Source organism: Ovis aries, chromosome 4 (assembly GCF_016772045.2).
Source record: "Ovis aries strain OAR_USU_Benz2616 breed Rambouillet chromosome 4, ARS-UI_Ramb_v3.0, whole genome shotgun sequence".
Lineage (NCBI taxonomy): Eukaryota > Metazoa > Chordata > Mammalia > Artiodactyla > Bovidae > Ovis > Ovis aries.
The window spans coordinates 27,497,887-27,516,252 of NC_056057.1; the positions used below are offsets into that span (position 1 = coordinate 27,497,887).

The following is an 18,366-nucleotide window of genomic DNA, read 5'->3' on the forward strand; positions in this document are numbered from 1 at the left end:
TATCACCTATATTTTCTTCTAAGAGCTTCATGGTTTCCTTTCACTTTTAAGTCTTTTACCAATTTTGGGTTAATTTGTGTGTATGATGAAAGAAGTAGTCTAGTTTAATTCTGTTGCTTGTGACTGTACAGTTTTCCTGGCATCGTTTATTGAAAAGACTGTCCTTTCTCCATTGTATATTTGTGGCTCCTTTGTCGTAGATTAATTGGCCATATGAGTGTGAGTTCTGGGCTCTCTGGTCTGTTCCATGATCTATGTGTGCCAGTTTCTTGGCTTAAGAAATACAATCCTTCATTGACAATTTTTCTAAACCCTCGGAAAAAAACTTATTGAAACTGAAATTGATTGTTTTAGATGATAAATAAATGAGATCTGAAAAATATAACAGGTTTGTATTATTCAGCCATTATTTGCATCCATCTCTTACCAGAAGCATAAGTGACTAAACACAAGAGATGTAAAAGTTTACCTCCAAAACGTGCTTCATTTTCACAACAGCTCAGCAACTGAAACTTTGAAATATTCCTGGGTATACTGAAGCAACAGGAAAAGAATAGTGATGGTATAATGAAGCTAGATGATGTTCAACTGAAGACTCTTTTGCTCATTTTGTTTCATAATCAAGATTCCAAACAGAGCTTTTAAAAGGGATTTGGTTCCCCATAGTGCTACCCTGATGCCTGTGTTTGTCTGTAATGTAATCCTTAGATGTAGATACAGATATCAAGTCCTGTGGAAAGTTAGCATTAAATTACTGGTTAATGTAACTCTGAGAGAATTGTGTTCAGTACAGCATGTCTTTCAACCAACTCAAATATCCTTATACTTGTCCTTCAGTTTATGATGCTGAACGTATGGTGCTCTAGCCCTATAAGAAAATAGTAAAGATGAGATTGCTGGGTAGTCTCATTTAGACAGTTAATTTTATCTTTGTTTTCTTAAGTCACATTTCATTGTTCTTCTCGATGGTGCAAAACTAATTGGCTCTTATCACAGTTGCATTACCTTCAAAGGCAGATAAAATTAATGCAAAGTAAAAGATCACTAGAATCAGAGTTATCTGGTTAAAAGGGAGACAGGCTTGCATAAAGTGGTCGCACAATCCACAGAAGGCTCTGGCAGAATAATAAATCATTACTTTCTCCAGGTTATCATTTTGTACTCTAGTTCATTATTTCGTATCATTTCGTTTTAACCTTGGATTGTCCCTACTACATCTGCTCTGCTGTGATTAATTCTGCTGATGGAAATAAACTGTTGAAGGGCAATGCTGTACTGCATGACTAATTAGCCTACCGAATTATGTCCATAAATTAACATTTTGTTTTTATTCATTTAAATAAATCAAAGTTGTCCAAACTTATTTTGTAAAGATCACTCTAATACCAATTTATTTTTGTAACCTTTTAGGTAGATCAGGTTACTTACTTTTCGGTCGACTAATTCCAAACGGTTTCTTACCTGTGTTGTACTTGGTTGCTCAGTTGTGTCTGACTCTTTGTGACCCCATGGACTATAGCCTTCCAGCAAGGATACTGGAGTGGGTTGCCATGCCCTTCTCCAGGGGATCTCAACCCAGGGACTGAACCCAGTTCCCCTGCATGGCAGATGCATTGTTTACCAGCTGAGCTACCAAGGAAGCCCTTCTTTCCTGTACTTTTCTATAACTACTAAAGGACCTACCTATAGTCCAACCTATAGTCCCAGTTGGTCCAAGTGGAAGGAAACATTTTTGTTTGTTTGTTTTAGTTAAGCTGAACTCTGCATCAGGCTTTCCACTCTAGTTTACGTGTCCTCTGCTTCCTCCTGCCCCCAGTTCTGGCCACAGCCCTTCATCCTCTGTTTCTATTGTTATATGAAAGTGACTGTACTGTAGAGCAAATGTTTGCATCTCCCCCAAACTCATATGTTGAAGTACTAACCCCCAGCCCTAAACTCAGAGGTGGTGGAAGGTGGGGCCTTTGGGAGGTAATTAGGCTGAGATTAGGATGTGAGGGTGGGACCTTCATGATGGGATTAACATCCTGATAAAAAGAGGGGGAGATACAAACTCTCTCTCCATGTTGTGAGGATGTGATAAGACGGCTGCAAGCTAAGGAGGATGGGCTCATCAGACATCATGTTGGCCAGCACCTTGATCTTAGACTCTCTAACCTCCAGGACTGTGAAAAATATTTGTTTAAGCCACCCAGTTTATAGTATGTTTTTCTAACAGCCTAAACTGACTAACATAGACTACTATTGAGAACAAAAACAAAAACCCAAATTCTTCTCATAAGAATCTTCTAGGGCCTCTATCAAAAGAAAAAGAAAAGACATTTTATAATACTGAGGCAGGGACCAAGCCATTGATTTTTTTTTTAAGCCTTCACTTAAAACAAGTTAAGACCAAGTGGGCTCACAGGAAACTTTCAAAGTCTGCTCAAGATTGCTATATGAAGTAATATTATTTGTTATAGAACAGATTACTTTAAGAACAGAAAAATGGATGGGAAGCGTTTCTATATATTCTGCAACATTGGGTTATCTGCCTCCAAAGATAATTTGAGGATTAGGACTTAGTCTTTTCAGAACCTTCTTTCACTGGTCTTATTTTAATAAAAGCAATTAGGTCCTTTTCAATAAGGGGTTCACTCCCTGCCACCTCAGGAGACTGAATAATATGAGAGAATTTGCAAGCCTCATGTTGATTTCAGAAAGCTTTCACAGTAACCGTCCTAAACTCATATGTAAGAGTGTCCTGGACTGGCCCCTTCCTGCCCACTGGACCTGTTGTGCACACGCATCCCAGTTTCATGTTCAGTGAGGACATGTTGGTAGCTTGAATTTGGCAGGAGGAGTATTTATTTCATGAAAATGTGCAAACAGTGCCAGTTAGGACCTAAGTTTTGCAGAAAGCTGGTTGTCAAACCTTTACCAGCATCCCACTGTTTATAATCCAGGTCAGCATCTCTAGGCATGGCTCCTTTACCATGTCTTTTTTGCATTAAACTCTTCACTGATTCATAGAAGAAGAATCTTTATATTCATTCCTTCCTGGAGAGGTTTCCACAGTTATAACACCTGTTTCTTCTTTACCGAGGCAGAGCCACCTTATGTTTTCTCTGACACTCAGATGGCTTTGACAGAGGAAAGGATCACATGATTGAATCACTGTATCATGCACAACTAAATCACAACTTAGTGACCAGTGTGTTTTCAGTGGAAATAGATTTGCCAAAGGGCACTTTTTATACCAAATGAACATTTTTTTTCCAGTTTATTTCATGCCTACTATTACTGTCTTAAGCACTATAAGGGATACAATGGTCGTTTCTTACAGAATCCTTTCAAACTTCTTAGGAAATTCACTGAATTTCTAATGATCAGAGAAATTCATTAGCCAGGACTAATGAAATATATGAAACAAATAGAAAAGGCGGGTAGTAAGAGCCAATCATTTAACTTTCTGAAATTTTAACCAAATGATCCATATTTTGAAGAAGTATACATGCGTGAGGAGCAGACGAAGCAGAGAAGTTGGAAAAATTTGAGAGGTATTTGCATTCAACTTCAGTAAAATGTTGAATTACTATTATCTTCAGAGAGTGTATTCTTCTGATTCATTTAGGAAATTTTTCTGGACTTCTTATATTTATTTTTTATTTCTTCTTATTTTTTATATTTATTTTTCTTAGGTTCATTTAACTTTTCTGACTCTTCATGGTAGTAGAGCGCATACAATGTAATATTACTTTAAAAATTGGAGATTGCATAGAACTCAGCCATTATTCTTTCCTGAAGAAGCAGAAAGCATAATTTTGGACAATTCTTTATTAACTCCAGGACCCATATTTTTGTAAATGAGGCCCCAATTTGAGTTTATCTTTTTTATCATTTGCTTGTAGGAATTCAATATATTCTACTAATGATGTTGAGGGTACTATTTAATTCTAAGGGAGTGTGATTCCATGGTTTCCTTACAAGTCTAGGGCATATACCTATACACTAAAAAGGTTAACTGAGGATTTTGCTTGTTTGAATATGTGTAAGTTATCAAACTTTGAATAAATAACATTTTAGAGTATTTCTTAAGATTTCCACATTACACTATCCAAATTCTGTTACCAAATAGAGGAACACAGGAAACAGTCTCCTAAGCAAGTCTATTAATAGAAGGAGATTTCTGTTTCAAGCAAAGGAAAGGAGGAAATCTAGGCTTTATTTCATGTACACACCATGTGACCAAAACTGTTCTAGCTGTTTCACACATGTTCATCTTGAATCACAGCGATTGTGTAAGATATTTTGTCTCCATTATGGAGATGAGGAGTCAGAGATTCAAAGACATGTATTAACTGGGTGATAATATAGTTGGTAAGCAGTATATGCAAGAATGGAAATCAAGGTTTATCTAATTCTAAAGCTAATTTTTATTTTCATTGCCCCATGCTCCAGAAATATGTCTATATATGTAAACTTTTATAAAAGAAATGTCAAAATCCATTTTTTTTCAGATTCTGAAGCAATAAAGTCTGTATCAATATATTTCTGAGTCCAAAAACCAAAATTATCCTTACAGATCAATCCCCAAACACAAATACATTTTTCATGTATTAATTCAATATTGCTCAAAATAAAAATCACCTGAGACATCTGCTTGGTCTAGAGATAACCCTATAAGAGGGATGTCATGTAAGTCTCATTTCTTATGTCAGATCTTATCCCTTGGTAGTGGCTTTGGATTCCTGCATGGAGAAGAAATCTGAAGTTATCTCTAGAGCCAAGGAAGTACCTTGGGATTCATCAGAGATGAGGACCATGGTCATGGGAGAGGAAAATGGCAACTCAGGGACCTTGAGTTGGCTAGAACTGCCACAAATATTAGTAAAGCAGTATGTAATTTGGGATGCTACTGCCCAAAATTGCCTTTGACATTCAAAGTTATATTTATCTCACTTTGGGGGTTGTATTTCCTAAGTTTGCCTGATTATAAGAATCATCTGGATTAATTGTTTGAAAATACTGTTTGCCAGGCGTCCTCTCTGGAGATTCAGGAGGTTAAGAGTGGGAAGTCAGGAATTTTATGATCTGGCAAGTTTGGGAATATTTAAATTGCTTTTGCATTCAGAAAGTCCCTGTGAAGGCGAGCATTAACTTATTAAGCAATAATAAACTTAAGACATAATCTTCCCAGTAGAGACTTGAGCATTTATAGGCCAGGGGCAAACCATAAATCAATTTGATGGTGACTAGTGATTAGAGAAATTCAGAGCATGTGATAGCTTCCTTTATCCAGCTTGCTTTGTTCAACTTACTAACTTTTAACCTCATTCAGCAGAGGTTTTCCTCTTGTTCATTCTGCTCCAGGCAGACTGGTCTTCTTTCTGTTCTAACATGTACATGTTCTCACCTCAAACTCTTTGCCTTTGCTGTTCCGTTGCATGGTATATCATTCCTGGAGACCCTCACAGGGCTGGTGTCCTTAATTCTCTTTCAAGTGGTAGGGCTGTTAAGTGAAAAACCCAAATGCAAAGCAAAGAGGAGGAAGAAAAGCACGATTTTAAATGTGTGAAGCAGATTCATTGCTTATCTGACAACCAAACATTTTCATTTTGTAAAAGGGAGGCTCCTGGCTCTTTCCTTGCTCTAAGCAATGAGTTATACCAGTCATTGCATAGCATCTGCAAAGAAATCAGGGTAAAGAAAGTAATGGCTTTCCTAGAGAACAAGGAAACAATGACAAATAAGAAAACAGAGAAGAGAGTCACTAGTTGCATAGTAATTAAATCTGGGTAAAATGTATTATTTAAAACCATTCAATCACTGCCTTATCTTTTCTGATTCTTCAGGGTGCTCATAAGTATAATCATCTGACTGTATCTTTGAAATAGCATTAGGAATTGGGAAGCATCTTAATAAACACTAACTGAAGCCACTCTGAAGAAAACATCATTAATCATGTCATCTGATAAGAGATACTGTCAGTGTTACATTTAGGAATTTATACTCAGACTGAATTCCAGTAAACAACTCATGCGTGCATTAGGGATTAAGAAAGTGAGGGCTTCTTTGTTAGTGCAAATCAAGAAAATATTATGTTGGCCTAATTTTTAAAAACGGAACCCACCTGGACACATTTGTTCTCCCAGTTGCACAGGCTTAGTAATCCAGTGCGCTTTGCACAATGCAAGGACATTCTCCTCCTAACGTACAACAACCATATACTGAAAACATACCTAAAAAGCCACCATAGTTCCCGATTGGTTTTTAAATAAATAAAAATCTTTAGGTTGTCATTTAGACACTTACTTATATATTTGTAGGTTTACCCATCATTAGGTACTGTTTCTATCTTAAAAAAAAAAATCAACCAACCCTTAATACCTGATTGCTTAGTATTAAACATTATATGAAGCATCTTGAAGATACAAAAAATATAGGAACTATTCCCAACTCTTAATGACTACCCAAATTAATCTCACAAGAGAAGGCAACATTGTAGAGAGTAATGAAAATAGAGTTTATGGGAGACAGAAGGAGATCAGATATTGAGATGTTTGTAAAAGAAATGGAAAGTAAGATTTAGTCAAGTGGAGGATAACAGAGAGACTATTGGAGTTAGGTGATGGCACAGAGGAATTATGGCAGAGATGTGCATATATTTCCTGGGCCTAGGGTGGAGAGTTTATTTTTTACATTCGTTTGTTTATTTGGCTGCATCAAGTCTTAGTTGCAGCACGTGGGACCTTCCTTGTGTCATGTGGGATTTCTTGTCGCTGCACATGGGCTTAGTTGGCACTCAGCATGTCGAATCTTGGCTTCCTGACCAGGGATCAAACCCACATCCCGTGCATTGCAGGGAAGATTCTCAACTACTGAACCACCAGGGAAGTCCCAAGTGGAGTGCTGATAGTGAGAGTAGTGGGCCAGATTTTGGTGGCTATATATCAAAATACAGGGTGGATTTTTTTGGTAAATAATGAAAAAAATGAAAAATTCGATCATGGGATTAAAGTAACAAAAGTACCATTTTAGGAATAAGTCTGGCAGAAGTACATAGGGAATGTGGAGGACCATATTACAGGAAGGAAGTGTTTACCTTAGATACTAGTCTATGACAAGGCCTCCACACTTCAGGTTGGGCCACAGAAGCTGAAATGAGCTGTATCACTGGGATGATAGGGAAGAAGTTTGAGAAGACCAAGAGTTGGGGGTAAGTCTCTGGACTATAGCATTATAAAAAGTGAAGAAGACACCTTGATAAGAAAATAGTCATACATCTTATAATAGTTTCTAGAAAGATCAAAGAGAAGAAGAAAGGGCAATAATAAAAAATAAATACTTAGCTTCAAGGGAAGCCATCAAAAGACAAGAAAAGTAAATAATTTCCAGTTGATACAAAGTATATGGAAACCAACTGCCAACAAATCCTAATGGAACGAAAGAATTAAAGTTCATAAAGATAAAATAATCCCCCACAAGGAAGCTGTGTAGCAAATCTCAAGATTAATTCTCAAAGGGTTATCAGGTACTGAGAAATGGAAGGGTCTATGAGCAATTTATTGAATTAAATTAATACCTTAAAAGGCTTCCCTTGTGGCTCAGACAGCAAAGAATCTGCCTGCAGTACAGGAGACCTAGGTTTGATCCCTGGGTTGGGAAGATCTCCTGGAGAAGGGAATGGCATCCCACTCCAGTATTGTTGCCTGGAGAATTCCAAGGACAGAGGAGCCTGGTGAGCTACAGTCCATGGGGTTGCAAAGAGTCTGACACAACTGAGCAACTAACACACACAATACATTAAAGGGCAGTGGAGAACTTCTCTGGTGTCACAGTGGATAGGAATCCGCCTGCCAATGCAGGGGACATCGGTTCTATCCCTGGTCCAGGAACATTCCACATTCCGAACAGCAGCTAAGTGCATGTGCCTCAACTGCTGAGCCCTGAGTGCTGCAACCACTGAAGGCCTCACACCCTAGAGCCTGTGCTCTGCAACAGGAGAAGCCAGCGCGACGAGGAGCCTCAGTACTGCAACGAAGAGTAGCACCCACGAGAGAAAGAGAAAGCCTGTGCAAAGCAATGAAGACTCAGAGCAAACATTAAATAAATACATAAAATTTTATATAACAAATAAAGAGCAATGAAATGGTAGTGACTGTCTCCAACTGTTATAACAGTGGACTTCAGCATTTTGCCATGAGAGACAATTTGTGAGTCTGGTTCTTAGAAGCAAGAGGGAATAATTTCACAGAGGGCTTTTAGGCTTGAAAAGTGCAATATCCAAAGTAAGTTATGGTCACCCCAATAGCTAGGAAATCTTTGAAGCCAGAAGTCAAAATATGCACCACAAAGGAAAGGCTACCTGCTATCCTTCTTTTTCTCTATTACAGTACATCCTCAATAAAACAGCTAATATTGGGAAATAGAATTAAAGGCTAAATATAATTGTAGAACTAAGATACTATGTTCCATAAAATGAAAAATAATATCAATGATATCAATTACAAAAAAGAGAGGCTGCTGTGAAAAACAAAAAAGTATGTGAACGTTAAAAGCGTGATTGTTGATGTTGAAAGGAAATCTCATCCCATCTCATCAATAGATGGGATGAATCATATAATTAATTAGTAACTGAACTGACTGAATTAAACTAGAGGATGAAATTAAAGAATTAACCACTAACCCACTGTCAAAGAATACGTGATGAAAAATATGAGGAAGTTAGGAGATAGGGAAGATCTATCCAGAAAAGAACATACCTTTTAATAGGGGATCCAAAAAAGATAATTAGAGAAGGGAAAATATGCAATGTGGTGGGTTGAATAATAGCCCCTAGTGACCACTTATTTTATCCCATCTCTGCTTTGATTTTGTGTCTGTCATGGGGTCCCCACCATGAGATAACAGAGAACCTTACCAATCCTTCTTGCACAAGTATGACTACTCCTGCCTTCTGCTCAGATGGAGATTGGATCTGTGAGTCACACCATCCTCTTCACTTCTTTCTGAGCTTTCCCAGGAATCTCCTTTTCTGTCTCTATCTCTACCAATAGACTCTTCAAAGTAATTTAAGCTCTTATTATCACACACCTCAAAATTCTTCCAAGTCTTTCAGGAACCTAGCCAAAAATCCTAGGCAGTTCTAAGGCAAAATCCAGGTCCCTTTCTAGTATAAAAATGATGACTTACGATCATAATTTAAGTGTATTTTTTAGCATAGGAGACCCCATAAGTTTGAAGAATGGTATTTTGAAAGTTGTTGTACCATGTTTGAAGGGAGCGCTTCTTGGGCACCGAAGGGCCATAGATCCAGTGGCTTACCAAGATTAGAATTTTCTACCTCGCTTGATAAGCATTCAATAGATCACTAGGTTATATTCTCTAAATTCATGGATACTGAGCTGGACTGTGTTATTCACAGAAATAAATTTTCTCATAAAATAACTAATGATTGCACCCCAAGCTGCACTGCAAAATGTTCCTTTTAGACAGAAGAATGCCTGCAGCAAATCCAAAATGTCATAGAAAATGATGCTGTCTTCACCTTGACGTTTGTACAGACCATCTAAACACAACCTAAGTTTGAAATCTATCTTCTGTTGAACTTTTTCAAAATAAAATGTGCATTAAAATAAAATTCTTCCAAGCCTATTCGCCATACTTAATTCCAAAGCCACTTCCACATTTTTAGGTGCTGGTTACAGTAGTGCCCTGTTTCCTGGTATAGAATCTATATGAGTTTCCTACAGCTCCAGTAACAAATTCCCACAAACTGGATGACTGGAAGTGACAGAAATTCTTTCATAGTTCTGTAGGACAAAATTCTGAGATCAAGGTATCAATACACTTGAGTGTTTCTGGAGGTCCTGAGGGAGAATTTGGATAGATCTCTCCTTGCTTCTGGAGGCTGCTGTAATCCTTGACAATCCTTGGCTTGTAATACACCACTCCAGTGTCTGCCTCCATCATCATGTCACTTTCTCCTCTGGGTCTCTCTCTCGAATATCCCTCTGCTTTTCGCCTTTAAGGATACCTATCATTGATTTTAAAGCCTGCCCTAAGCCCAGGATGATCTTATCTGGAAACCTAAACCTAATTACAGATGTCAGAGTTGGACTATAAAGCTGAATACCAGAGAATTGATGCTTTTGAACTGTGGTGTTGGAGAAGACTCTTGAGAGTCCCTTGGACTGCAAGGAGATCCAGCCAGTCCATCCTAAAGGAGATCAGTTCTGGGAGTTCATTGGAAGGACTGATGCTAAAACTAAAAACTCCAATATTTTGGCCACCTAATGCAAAGAACTGACTCTTTTGAAAAGACCCTCATGCTGGGAAAGATTGAAGGCAGGAGGAGAAGGGGACCACAGAGGATGAGTTGGTTGGATGGCATCACCGACTCAATGGACATGAGTTTGAGTGAACTCCAGGAGTTGGTGATGGACAGGGAGGCCTGGCGTGCTGCAGTTCATGGGGTCACAAAGAGTCGGACACGACTGAGCGACTGAACAGAACTGAACTGAAACCTAATTATATCTACAAACACCTTTTATCTAAATAAGGGCACCTTATCCAAATAAGGTTTCGGGGTTATGACACCGATGTATCTTTTGTGGGAGGGGCCTCTATTGAACTCACTACAGTCTGCTCTCTAGCCCCTGCCAAATTCCTATCCATACAAAACACATTCACCTCATCCCAACATTCCCTCAAAGTCTCAACTCATTACAACCTCAACTCTAAGTTCCAAATCTCATCTAAATATCATCAAAAGTCCCAAATCTCATGATTAAATCATCTGAATCAGAGATGAGTGAAACATCCGGGAGCAAAACTTTTCTCCATCTGTGGATCAGTGAACATAGAAAACAAGTTATCTGCTTCCAAAATACAACGATGAAGCGGGCATGGGATATACACTCCTATTCCCAAAGTGAGAAATCTGAAGGAATAAAGGGGTTGTGCATCCCAAGCAGGTTTAAAATCCCATAGGGCAGATTTCTTTAGGTGCTAAGGGCTGGGAATGATTCTCTGTGACTTGATGCTCCACTTGCTGGGCCCACAGCTCCAGCCTCGGGGGCTGCAACGGTGGCTCCATCAGTCTCTGGGTTCATAGCAAAGTCTCAGCCAGCTTCTAGTCCTCTCTCAGTGACACTGCACCTTTGAGTGGCCTTTGCACCACTCTTGGCATCTCTGCCCTTAGAGTCATTCTTTATTTTTCTCAAAGAGTACCGCATGTCTGCAGCTGAGTCGCTCTGTCAGCCTATTATTTCCTGTCTGTAGAATCCTGGAAGTCATGCCTCAATCTCATCTTTTATACATTTTTATAAATTCTCTTTTACAAGAGTATAAAAGTTATTCCACATGTTCTTCCAGGGCTTTACAGTTTGTTTTTTATAACCATTCCTTCTGGGTTTTACTTTTGTGCATCATTTAAAGACAAAACAGAACAAAACAAAACTGGTATCCCAGTTAGTAGTGAGTTATTTAGACTGATTGGTGTGTTATTTAGCCAATGACATTATATGACAGTTTTATCATATATATGAACTGGTATGTGATAAAATTATTGAGTATATTAGACAACTTTTGGCCAATAAGCACGAGCACACTGTAACTTTCAGCTAGGGAACCTGCTACTTTTCTAACCATGGGGTGAGTATATTCTGCAGTGTGTGGTATTTACTATTCACCTATTTCATATTCTCAGAACAGTTTCTCCAAAATTACTGCTTACATATGTAAAAGTAATATTGGTTATTCTTCATATAAACAAGGTATAATGTTATGATGGTACTTGAAGTGGAAGTTTTAAAGAGGCCGGAGGTGCTTTCCAGGATATAATCAAGAAAGCAGAAAGTTAAGATCATCAAGGAGCTAGATCCCTCAGTGCAGGGAAATTCTTTACCATCTGAGCCACAAAGGAAGTCTAATTGATAAATGAAAATTGACATTAAGAAGCCCATTATTAGCATCACCATTATCTGACTGATCAACATTTGTGTGAAGATACTTAAGGAAAAAAAACAAAAACAAAAACAAAAAAACAACTATGGCAGGAATCTTATCCCCCATTTCAGAGAATCTGAGTAGATTTCAAGGGTGGTTGCCAAATCAGTGTATCAGGAAAGCATCTCCAGAGGGACTTTGTAATAATGATTCTCCTATAGAATTGATTCAGTTATGCTCATTTTTTTCCAGTAACACAATCCCTCCACTAAATAGGCTATGTGTGTACTAAATTCCCGTAAGTATACCTAGATCTGTTTCGGGAACCTAAATTCTGTAGTATTAATTTATGTGTTCATTCCTGCATCAATACATCAGTCCTATCACTGTAGCTTTACAATGTTTAACATATTGTAGTATAAAAACATTTTCAAAAAGAACTTGAATATTTTAAATCTCATTTTTCTAGATTAACTTTAAGATAAGCTTACAAGTTTTCTTTAAAAATCTTCAGATTTTTATTGGGTTTATACCGACTAGATTTGAGGTAACTCATATTGTTCTTCATATTTAGAATCATAATGCATTTGTTCAGATATTTTTTGTATCTTTTAGCAGTTGTTTTTCATACAAGCCCTACAGTTTGGGGATTTATTGCTGGTTATTATGGAGATTTTATTGCTCTAAAAAAAAAAAAAAAATCCATGCTCTAGTCCCTGGTGGCTCAGATGGGAAAGTGTCTGCCTAGAATGTGGGAGACCTGGGTTCCATCCCCAGGTTGGGAAGATCCCCTGGAGAAGGAAATGGCAACCCACTCCTGTGCTCTTGCCTGGAAAATCCCATGGACAAAGGAGCCTGGTAGGCTACAGTCCATGGGGTCGGAAAGAGTCAGACAGGACTGACCGACTTCACTTTCACTTTCAGTGCTAGGTTGCAGAAACTTTTTTCAATTAGGATTTGTTGGTATTTAGAAAAGGCTATTATTTTATTTATCTGATGTACAGTCACTTTACTGACCTCTTGTAGGAATAGATTTTTTCACTGCTGGATTTTTTTGTTGACAATCATGACATTTGCAAATAATGAGAATTTGCCTCTTTTCCCCATGGTATTACTAGCTCTTTTCTTTTTGCCTTATTTCACTGGCTTTGAAAGTTGCCTGATTTTAATGGGAGCATTTTCAATTCTTCATCATTAAGAATATCTTTGTAGGTCTCCAGTAGATTTTCTTTATCAAATCAAGCAAGCTTCATTCTATTACTGTTTTACTGAGAATTTAATTTTTCAAAGTATAGTCAGGATGATTGTATATCCATTTACTATATATGGTCTTTATAAATCTTTTTTAAAGATTTATGAAGACTTTTAGTGACTTATTGCATCTTTAATATTATAAATGTTTTCATTTAAGCTAGGAAAATGTGAATTACTTGTTTAGATTTTATGCATGGTTAATGTGATATGGAGTTATTTAAATCCTATAGTATATCTTTTCTTGATTATTTATGTGAGAGTTCTATTAAAATTTCACTCTGTAAGTTATACATTTCTCTTTATATTCTCATGGATTTTTTTTCCTTAGACTTTGATGTTGAATTGTTAGGTTCATAAAGATTCATAATCAGAAAAATATTCTGTTTTTACTTTGACTGGAAGTAACACTCCTAGTTTCTCTTGGTAAGCATTTACTTGGTATGTTTTTCATCGTCCTTTTATATCCAATTTTTTTGTTTTGATGTGTCTCCCCTAAACAGCATGTCATTAGATATTTTTGCTACTCATTCTGATAACTGATCTCTTAATTTAACGTATTGACTTTAGTAGTAATAACAAATATTTGGTATTTTCTACTTTGTTTCCTTCCTCATCTATTTCCTATATTCAGCTGGATGTATTTACTTTGTTTACTGTGCCATTATGTCAGGAGGAGAAGGGGACAACAAGGGATGAGATGGTTGGATGGCCATCCAACCATGGACTCAATGGACATAAGTCTGAGCAAGCTCTGGGAGAAGGTAAAGGACAGGGAAGCCTGGCATGCTACAGTCCATGGGGTCAGGAGTTGGACAGACAGAACTGACGGACTGAACAACAACATGCCATTTTTTTTTCTGTCTAGGATTTTGGAAGTAATTTATCCCATTCTTGTCTTCTCTTGCTTGTTCTTAAATTGCAGAAAACTTTTATTTAAAGTTATTTTCTTCTATAATGTCAATCATTCATGTCATTAACGGTCTTTCCAAACATAATAAGACAGTTAATATACACAAACTAATCCTAGTCCCTCATGTTTTGTGGCTACTACCTGGAATCTTGTTTATAGATTTTTTGGAATTTGCTTTACATTGTGATTCAATCATTGGTCTAATTTTACCTTAGTAATTATAATGATATTCATAATTTCACAAAACTATGTTTCTATCAGTTTCAGTTATTTCTCTGCTCACTATCACCTCTTTTATTCCATATGTTCCTCTTAGTTGAGCATAGTTTCTGTTTTCAGTATCCTCAAGAAATACTTTCAGGACCCTTTTATGGTGGTAAAGTTTCTGAGTCCTTTAGTACATAAAAGTCCCTTAATTTTGCCCTTAAACTTGGTAATAGTTTGGCTAAGCTCAGAAACTGTTAAAAATAATATTCCTTTAGAGCTGTAAGAGTATTGTTCCATTTTGCTTATTACCTGAGAGATCAAATGAGAAGTCTGACAGAAATCTGAATATTGTTTCTTTAAAACTATCTTATGTTTTACCTTGCAGAAACTTTTAGGGCCTGTCTGAATTTTCTTGGAGTCCAGAAATTTCAGGATGTAACTAAATGAGATGTTAATTTTTCTCACATACATGCAGATTTTTTATTGGATTTCTCTATAAGGGACAATAATATAAATTTTAAAATGTAAATCTGAAGTCATCTTAGAGGCCAACCAAATGCAAGGAAGATTAAATGCTTAATCAAAAGGTACCACAACATGCACCTAAAATTTACTTCCATGGCAGTAGTAGATTTAGATTCAGTTCAGTTCGGTTGCTCAGTCGTGTCTGACTCTTTGCAACCCCATGAACTGCAGCATGCCAGGCCTCCCTGTCCATCACCAACTCCTAGAGTTCACCCAAACCCACATCCATTGAGTTGGTGATGCCATCCAGCCATCTCACCCCCTATCGTCCCCTTCTCCTCCTGCCCCTAATCCCTCCCAGCATCAGAGTCTTTTCCAATGAGTCAACTCTTTGCATGAGGTGGCCAAAGCACTGGAGTTTCAGCTTTAGCATCATTCCTTCCAAAGAACACCCAGGACTGATCTCCTTCAGAATGGACTGGTTGGATCTCCTTGCAGTCCATGGAACTCTCAAGAGTTTTCTCCAACACCACAGTTCAAAAGCATCAATTCTGCAGTGCTCAGGTTTCTTCACAGTCCAACTCTCACATCCATACATGACTACTGGAAAAACCATAGCCTTGACTAGGCGGATCTTTGTTGGCAAAGTAATGTCTCTGCTTTTGAATATGCTATCTAGGTTGGTCATAACTTTCCTTCCAAGGAGTAAGCGTCTTTTAATTTCATGGCTGCAGTCACCATCTGCAGTGATTTTGGAGCCCCCCAAAATAAAGTCTGACGTTGTTTCCACTGGTTCCCCATCTATTTCCCATGAAGTGATGGGACCAGATGCCATGATCTTCGTTTTCTGAATGTTGAGCTTTAAGCCAACTTTTTCACTCTCCTCTTTCACTTTCATCAAGAGGCTTTTTAGTTCCTCTTCACTTTCTGCCATAAAGTTGAGCTATTTCAAATCCTGAAAGATGATGCTGTGAAAGTGCTGCACTCAATATGCCAGCAAATTTGGAAAACTCAGCAGTGGCCACAGAACTGGAAAAGGTCAGTTTTCATTCCAATCACAAAGAAAGGTAATGCCAAAGAATGTTCAAACTACCACACAACTGCACTCATCTCACACACTAGTAAAGTAATGCTCAAAATTCTCCAAGCCAGGCTTCAGCAATACATGAACCATGAACTTCCAGATGTTCAAGCTGGTTTTCGAAAAGGCAGAGGAACCAGAGATCAAATTGCCAACATCTGCTGGATCGTTGAAAAAGTAAGAGAGTTCCAGAAAAACATCTATTTCTGCTTTATTGACTATGCCAAAGCGTTTGACTGTGTGGATCACAATAAACTGTGGCAAATTCTGAAAGAGATGGGAATACAGACCACCTAACCTGCCTCTTGAGAAATCTCTATGCAGGTCAGGAAACAACAGTTAGGACTGGACATGGAACAACAGACTAGTTCCAAATAGGAAAAGGAGTACATCAAGGCTGTACTCACATAGAACTCACAGTGGGAAGTAATTAACAAAATTCTGTAAACCAATTATCCTTAATTAAAAATAAATTGAAAAAAAAAAAAAAACATAGTCTCCAAACATGGTGACAGAGTTATTTTGTTCCTCTCAAGTAGCATATCCTCATGATTCTCCCCAATGGCTATTCAATCTGAAAGCTGCTGCTCTGGCCTTGCAGGTGGCTCAGCAGCCAGGTAAACTAGGTTTGGGACGCACAGGGCTCTTCATGTAATTTAGCACAGATCTTAGAGAACTTAGGATACTTGGGGATGGTGTGGGGGTGGAAAACAGGGAATAGGGAGGGGTTGGTGGTATGGCGATTTGGTGGTGACAATGGGGGACTGGGTTGGCTGCATTGTTAGCTATTCTGGATAAAGTAAACCCTGAGGCATTCCCATATTAAGTACATTAAGTTTCCCCACTTACTTTCAAAGAACTCCACACAACACCTTCAAAGTCTGAAGTCAGCAGCTGACCTGTAGTTAAAGCTGCAAGGCTCACAAACTCATCAAAGAAGCCAGAATGAGATGACCTAGATAGGAAATTCTAGCAATTATTTTCCATCAGTCTTTCTCCAATCTAAAATAAACATCTAATATACATGATGTGGGATTTAGAAAGCCACGCTGTAGCAAGCAGGGTATTCTGTCAAACTTTTAATCAAACATCAAGGGAAACTAATGGTCAGGATATATTTTATCTTATTTTATTTAATACACAACTCCCAACATTATTCTATTATGATGGGACATGGCTGAACAGGTAGGAGACAGATTTCCCACTGTGAGTTCTTCTGATGGCTTCTGCAAGAATCATGGAGATGTCGATCACCTGTATTTTGGAGCAGTGCTTCATCTTATCCTCCTGAGGTACGGTATTGGTGACTACGACTGCTTCAAAGCCTGCACTGTTCATGCGAGTAATGGCTGGGCCAGAAAAGATTCCATGAGTCAAAATCGCATAAACTCTGGTGGCTCCAGCTGAGAGAAGTTTGTCGGCTGCGTGGCAGATTGTACCGCAAGTGTCAGCCATGTCATCCACAAGGATAGCCACACGATACCTTACATCTCCCACTAGCACCATTCCGTCCACTCCACTAGCTTTCTTCCGTTCTTTGTGAATCAAGGCAAAGTCCACATTCAATTTGTCTGCAATGGAGGTCGCTCTCTTAGCTCCACCAGCATCTGGGGAGACGATCGTGCAGCTCCTCCACTCAGAGATACTCTCCTTTATCCACTTCAGGGCAGCGGGTTCTGCACACAAATTGTCTACTGGTATATCAAAAAAGCCCTGAATTTGAGAAGCATGTAGGTCCATCGTGATGATATGATCTGCGCCTGCTGTTGACAACATATCTGCAACAAGTCTGGCGGAGATCGGGGCTCGGCTCTCACCTCTCTTATCCTGCCGGGCATATGGGAAGCACGGGATAACTGCGGTAACCCGGCCTGCTGAAGCAATCTTGCAGGCATTAATCATGATCAAAAGCTCCATCAAATTGTCATTGATTTCGCCACAGCCACTCTGCACGATGTAGACATCCTCTCCTTGCACACTCTCGCCAATTTCCACGCAGGTTTCCTGGTTGCTTAATTTCTTGGTCATCACCTTGCCCAGCTCCAGGCCCAATCGGTCGGCGATTTTCTGGGATAAGTCCTGGTGGGAGCTGCCGCTGAAGATTTTTATATTTGGCTCTTTGGTCAACTGCAGTAGGCTCTTTGCCTCCATTGATCACCCTGGCAGCTGAGACAGGAGCAAAACTCAGACTGCAGACTACGCCAGGCGCCACCTCAGGCGCCAGATACTATAGACTCTAACTAACGGCTTCTGGTTGTTACTCTGTGCTTCCGGTCCCGTCAGGCGGTGCGCGACTTTAAACTGCTGCTGCTGCTGCTGCTAAGTCGCTTCAGTCGTGTCCAATTCTGTGCGACCCCATAGACGGCAGCCCGCCAGGCTCCCCCGTCCCTGGGATTCTCCAGCCAAGAACACTGGAGTGGGTTGCCATTTCCTTCTCCAATGCATGAAAGTGAAAAGTGAAAGTGAAGTCGCTCAGTCGTGTCCGACTCTTAGCGACCCCATGGACTGCGGCCCACCAGGC

General features: G+C 38.8%; 1 protein-coding gene across 1 annotated transcript; it reads right to left on the minus strand.

Annotated features, from left to right (window-relative positions):
- Window positions 1-17,006: 17,006 nt before the first annotated feature.
- Window positions 17,007-17,996, minus strand: PRPS1L1 (phosphoribosyl pyrophosphate synthetase 1 like 1). The gene has a single exon (XM_015095153.3). It carries the CDS (start codon window positions 17,994-17,996, stop codon window positions 17,007-17,009), a length of 990 nt encoding a protein of 329 aa, XP_014950639.3.
- Window positions 17,997-18,366: the final 370 nt, after the last annotated feature.